Genomic DNA, 6563 nt, shown 5'->3' with positions numbered 1-6563 from the left:
CCCCTCAAGACCCCCCCTTTTGGACCCCCTAAACCTCACCAATGGATCCTCTGCCCCCTTGGTGCCTCCTCAGTGAAATAAACAGGGCCAGGAGACTTCTTCTCCTTTTTAATGCCTTTATTAAAAGTGATCAGCTCAGGATTGGGCGGCTCGGCAGGGCTGCAGTCCCCATCGCGTCTCCCAGGGCGACTCAGAGGAGGAGGACATGCGCAGCTCTGTCCACTAGGGGCAGAGCCGGGGGATCCAGTCCTCGTGGGAGCCTCTAGGGCGTGATGTCCCCGTCAGATCTTAATTTCTTGACGTTCGGTGGCCCAGTCTCACTGCCAGGGACGACTCTCATGGTCAGGGCGAGAGGGACTCCGCATCTCTTCAGGCTCAGCACTTGGCTCCTCATGTTCAGACATCACTTTAGTCTCTCAATTCTTATTTGGCTCGTTGTTTTTGGGGTTTTCTCATTGCATTTCGAGTCGTGGTCCCACAAAGCATTCTGGACTTTGGAGTCACTTTGCATAACCCCCCCCACCCTCTCAGGTGTCTTCCCTATGCTGTAAGAGAGCACAGCCTCGGGGAAGGGCCATCCACCGCACCCAGCCAGGCCTTTTACTAATACAAAAGAGGAGATAAGCCTCAACGGCCTTTGTTATTACAATAACAAAGCACTAAGAATCCTGGCAGAGACAGATCTGGCTGCGTCCCTGTAACTCTTTCTCACAAAAAAAGATATTAACCGAATTTTTGTTCATAACACTCAGGATCCCCCCAAATTCCCACCAAGGGCTGGGGGTCTCAACCCCTTCTCACAACATGCCCACCAAAGGACGCTCATCCCCCTCACGACCCCCCAAATTCCCACCAAGGGCTGGGGGTCTCAACCCCTTCTCATAACATCCTCACCAGGGAACCCTCATCCCCCTCACGACCTCCAAATCCCCACCAAGGGTCGGGGGCTCCCCCTCCTCCCCAGTCACACCCTCACCAGGAGACCCTCAGAGCCCCCAACACCCCCAAACCTCACCAAAGGACGCTCAGCCTCCTCAGGATTCCCCCCAAACCTCCAGCAAGGGCTGGGGGCCCCAGTCCCTCCTCATCACACGATCCTCAGCCCCCTCACAACCCCTCAAAACCTCCCAATGGCCGGGGGTCCCAATCCCCCTCATGACCCTCTCACCCAAGGCCCCGTAGAGCCCCTCAGCATCCCAACACCGCACCAAGGGCTCGGTGTCCCCTCAGCCCGGGCCCCTCAGAGCCCCCTCATGGCCCCCAGAGCCCCCTCATGGCCCCCAGCCCCCTCAGGACCCTCATTCCCGCACCCCCGGGACTGCCCCTGTGCGTGGGGCGCGTTCCCGGGCCCGGCTGCCGGGGGACTGTGGCTGGGCGGCCCCCCCGTACTCACACCTCCAGGACGCCGAGTCCTCCTTGCGCACCCTGGCGCAGTAGGCGTCTCGTTCTCCCAGCACGGCGCTGACGGGCTGCAGCGGCACGTATAGCTCACCGTTGATGCTGAGCAGCTACCCACCTTCGCTCACTTGTCCGCAAATGTTAAAGCCGTAACTCGACTAGGACTTGACGATGCGGACGACACAGGGCCCGCCCGGGGGCTCCCTCCCCAGCCCCGTTCCGCGCCTCCGGCCACGTTTCGACCTCCTCGTCCGCCACCTTGGCGTCCGCGCACGGCACTCGTCACGACACTTAGCCCGCGGTGGCCGCCGTAGGGACCCGCTCCTCCCGCTTGCGTCGCGGGGTGCGATGGGAAATGGAGTCCGCTTGGAGCTGCCAAGCACCGTTAGCGCGCCGCGGGTCGCAGAGGATGATGGAAAATGAAGTCAGAGAGACAGAGAGGCGGAGACAGTGCGACGCATGCGCTGTGGGCTTGGGAATAGGAGTGTTGCCATGGGAATAGGGCTGTTGTCATGGGAAGGAGGTGTTGCCATGGAAACCGAGGGGCTGTTACCATGGAAACGGGGAGAGGTGGGCATGGGAATGGGGGCTACAGGTGCCATTGGCCTGGAGGGCTGTTACCATGGGAATGGGGGGGTGTAGGCATGGGAATGGGAGGGGCTGTTGCCATGGTAATGAGGGGGCTGTGGGTGTGGGAATTGGGAAAGGGCTGTTGCCATGGGAACAGAAGGGTGTTGTTGCCATGGGATTGAGGGGCTTAGGGCATGGGAACAGGGGGCTGCTGACATGAGAATGGGGGACGGTTGCCATGGAGATGGGATGCTGTTGCTATGAGAACGGGGTGTGTGTTGCCATGAAAACAGGGGGCGCGGTTTCCCTGGAAACAGGCAGGGAGCACTGTTTGCGGTGGTGCTGTGGGGTGACTTCCAAGGGACTGAGGGAGCCCCAAAAATCCTGCAAATCCCACAAGGATCTGCTCAACAACCTGAGCGGGACCCTCCTTGTTCGTTCCTGAGCTGACTAGGAAGAGATGAACAAACAAAAACCCCCCGGTTTCATCAAAAGCTGTGTTTTGGGTCCAATAAGAGGGACAAGGCTCCTGTGCCCCCTGGCACTGGGGGGGGTGCGGGTAAAGGGGAGCCCCTGGGGGTACAGGGAGCACTGGGAGCACTGGAATGGGGAGCTCTGGGCAGCCCCACATGCGACCCCCTCACTCATTGCCACCCCCCCAGCACAGGAACACAGTATCTGGGGGGTGGGGGTGCACACGGGGAGTGCCCTGGGGCAGGGACCCCCAGTGCCCCAAGTGTCACAGCACGCTCTTGTAGTCCTTGGGGGGTCCCAATGTCCCTTGTGAGGTCCTGACAGCTCCGCATTGGTCACTTGTGGATCCCGAGGTGGTGCAGGACCGAAGGACACCTGCGTGGGCTGTGAGAGAGACACCAGTTGTGAGGACCTGGGTGACGTGTCCCTGTCCCCCCCTGTACTCATCCTCTGCCCGCTCAGTGCCCACAATGTGGGGGTCAGCACAGCTCCCACCGCCAGGGGGGTCCTGGGGGGATAAGGAGGGGGATCTGGTTGTTTTCTGGGAAGAGGGAAAGGAGAGTCCCAGACAGAGGCCCCCACTCACCTGTGCTGGGGCTTCCTGGTGGCTGCAAGGGAAGGAAGAGGGGGTGACAGTGGGGACACCGGGACCCCTGAATCTTCCTGGGACCTCAGCAGCTCCAACCACCCATGGGACCTCCAAATCCCCACTGCAGCCCTGATTCCCACCGGATTCCTGATCTCTGCCCCCACTCTGGGGGCTCCCCCTCATCCCAGGACACCCATCCCCCCCATTGTCACCCACCCTGGTGGTGCCACCAATGACAGCCCCCAAAGACAGCCAGGAGCAGGAGCAGGAACAGGAGGGTCCTGCCGACATTCACAGCCACTGCTGGGACAGAGGGGGACACATTGGGGTCACCCTGAACCCTGGGAGTACAGAGCACCCTGGTGACCCTGTGTGACCCCACCTGTGACCCAGGGTGAGCCAGGTGTCACCTCCAGGGCCAGCTCTGGGCTGCGTGCCCGGAACACGCGGTGCCCGTCCTGTCCCAGCTGGTTGGTGGCCACGCACTGGTAGGTGCCCGAATGTCCGACATCGATGTCCCTGAGCTCCAGGAGGGGACCCCCGGCCACCTCCTGCCCATTGTGCAGCCAGGTGAAGGTGACAGGGGCTGAGCCCACCTGCACTGAGCAGCGCAGGGTCACGTTGTCACCTGTACGGACCTGGTGTGACAGGGGGCTGGGGGTGATGGTGGCATTGGCCACGGGAACTGTGGGGACAGAGAAACGGCTGGCACCAGGCGAGGTGGGATGGGGGTGCCATGGGAGGGGTCACTCCCAGTCCGAGGGTCCTGCTTGCTCAGGACGGTGACATTCAGGGGATCACTCTCGACCACCCTGTCCCTGTCGCTGACCTGGCACCGGTACTGGCCACCGTCATTGTCCCCAATGTGGCGCAGCTCCGGGAAGGGGCCCATTCCCAGCAGTGCCCCCGAGCCCTCCTGGTGCCAGGAGAAGGACAGGGGAGGCACAGCCACCGCACAGCTCAGCACCCGTCAGTCCCTGCATGCTACCTGTGCCATGGGGGCTGTGCTGACAGGGACACCCCAAAGGGCTGGACCCCTTGGATGGGGGGACACCAGGGAACAGTGAGAGACCCGTGGGAAGGTGGGATGGGAGAGGGGAAGTGGGACTACATTGACGAAAGGGAGGCACAGAAATAGGAGGGGGGCTTGGATCGGGACCCCAAAGAATGATGGAGGGCTCAAGGATGAGTAACCTGGAGAGGAAGATGGGGAGACCCCAGGAAGAGTATGTAAAACCAGGGAGGGAATGGTGAGATTGAGGACCATGGAGGGAGATCAGAGAGGGCTGAGGTTGAATCAGGGACTGATGAAGGGATCCCAGTGAGGAATGGGGGGACACAGAGTGTGACCCAACAAGGAATGAGGGGATGCGGAAAAAGATTACCAGAAAGATGGGGGTACCCACATAGGGCTGGGGGATATGGTGAGGTACCCAGGAAAGGATGGGGGACCCGGGTAGTTATGGAGATCCCCAGACAGGGCAGGGGCCCCCGAGGAGGTTGTAGGGGCTCCCTGTGCCCATCCCCACACTCACTGCGCACCGTGATGCGGAGCCGGGCACTGCTCTTCCGCACGCCCCCCCCCTCAGAGTGCACCTGGCAGCTGTAATTCCCCGAGTGGGAGACACCCACGGCAGGCAGCAGCAGCTGTGGTGACCCCTGTGGGCCCCCCACCACCCGCCCGTCTTGGTAGAACACGTGCAGGAGGGGGGCTTGGGGCCGCAGGGGGCTGGGGGTGCTGAGGCAGCTCAGAGTCACGGGGGATCCCACAGTAAGATAAGGGGGGCCCTCCAGCACCGGCACCGAGAAGAGCTCTGGGAAGGGGACGGGAGGGAGATTTGTGAGCCCGAGTCCCTGGGGAGGGGCTGTAAGGGTGTCAGGGTGGCGGCTGTGTGGTGCTCACCATGCACTGTCACTGTCACTGAAGCTGAGAGTGCCCATGGTGCCACCTTGGAGTCCACCTGGCCCCCACAGCTGTAGCGGCCACTGTGGTTCAGCTGCAGAGGGGACAGGGACAGCTCTGTCCCACTGAGGGACCTCTCCACCTCCTTGTCCCCATGGTAGAATCGCACCCCAGTGCAGGGGATGGGCTCTGGTCACACCAGGAGGTGACCCATGGAGCAGAGCACACCCAGAGACCTTGGGGTCCCCGCAGGTGCGATGCTGGAGACAACCAAAGCCCTCTCACCATTTGAGACTGTCACAGAGGGGCTGTGCCCGGTGCCGGGTCTGTCACACGTGTAGGTGCCACTCTCGGTGACAGTGAAGTGGTCCGGTCCCTGCTTCCCCCAGGGCTGCCCATCCTTGTACCAGGTGGTGGCACTGGCAGTCCCTGAGCCCTGGCAGGTCAGTGTCACCCAGTCCCACAGCACCGCCGGCCTCCAGGGGGGCTCCACCAGGAGCTGGGTGGTCTGGGCACCTGTGGGTGACAGGGGACACCAGCCTGCCAGGGCCAGCGTGGGGCTGGGGACAGCAGGATGCGGCCATGGCATCCCCCGAGGACTCACCAACAAGGCCAAGGGTCTGGGCTGGAAGGGAGAAGGGACAGGGCTTGGTGAGGGTGGCATCACAGGGACATTGGAAAGGATGGACTGGGTGTGGGGGCTGTCCATAAACTGTCATAGTGTGGCATGTACCCCTTGGGGGCAGAGACACATCAACTAGCCCTTGCTCAGTTAGGCCATGGGGACACATTGGACACCCAGAAATGGAGACTCAACGGTGGTTGCAGTGGTCACTCCCACCAGTCCCATGATAGTTCCCCAAATCCCTGTCCCCCATTATTGTCCCCCCTCTCCTGTCCCCACAGCCCTGGTCACCTCATGCTCTGCCTCTGTGGCCTTTCAGGACCTCAGGGGAACCTGCAGCCCCCCTGTGCCCTCTCCCCACCACTCTCTGCCTCACCAGGGCCCATCCCCAGGGTGTCAGGCCCGTGCCCAGGGGACTCACCCCACAGGAGCAGCGCCACCTTCCCAGCCATCCTGGTGTCCCCAGCCATGTGCACTGGCTGTCACTCGCTGCTGTGGCCACCGCTCCCCTGGCTGGCGGCTCTTCGGATGAAGGGGAAGGAAGCGAGGTCACGTCCGTACCCACGTGTAGGTGGCCCTTGGTGGGGGCAGGGTGGGGACAGGATGGGGGCAGGGTGGGGACCTTGTGGGACATGGGGGTGATGGTGGGACATGGTGGGGACAGAATTTGGAGTCTGAGGTGGTGTAGGGAACCAGAAATAGGTGTCCAGAGGAATGGGGTGCCCAGGGATGGGGTCCCATGGGAATGGGGGTCCCAGTGGATGGATGGACTCAAACTTGGGGATGAGGGTGCCAGAACAATGTGGCCTCCAGGGATTTGTGATCATGGGATGGGGGCCAAGGGATGGGGGTGAGAGGGGAAAGGGGAACCCTGGGAGAATGAGGGGCCCTGGAGGAATCAATGTCCCCAAGGGAATGGGGCTCTCAGGGACTGGAATTACCAGGATGGCGTTCTTTGGGGTAGGAGTTCGTGAGGAACTGCAGTCCAGAAAAGGGGTCTTAGG

The 6563-nt window shown here is 61.9% G+C and overlaps 1 protein-coding gene across 1 annotated transcript; it reads right to left on the bottom strand.

Moving 5' to 3' along the window:
• Window positions 1-1298: 1298 nt before the first annotated feature.
• LOC135460977 (Fc receptor-like protein 5) lies at window positions 1299-6081 on the bottom strand (the record flags this gene model as incomplete). Its single annotated transcript, XM_064737956.1, is given in 10 exon segments — window positions 1299-1469; window positions 2938-2983; window positions 3029-3050; window positions 3414-3716; window positions 3806-4027; window positions 4030-4068; window positions 4567-4845; window positions 4935-5450; window positions 5539-5559; window positions 6000-6081. Coding segments are annotated over 10 exon segments (1701 nt in total), but the record flags the coding sequence as incomplete, so codon positions are not given.
• Window positions 6082-6563: the final 482 nt, after the last annotated feature.

Source organism: Zonotrichia leucophrys, unplaced genomic scaffold, assembly GCF_028769735.1.
Source record: "Zonotrichia leucophrys gambelii isolate GWCS_2022_RI unplaced genomic scaffold, RI_Zleu_2.0 Scaffold_142_116074, whole genome shotgun sequence".
Lineage (NCBI taxonomy): Eukaryota > Metazoa > Chordata > Aves > Passeriformes > Passerellidae > Zonotrichia > Zonotrichia leucophrys.
Note: the sequence above shows the minus strand (reverse complement) of the source record. Positions and strands in the feature narration are given on the sequence as shown.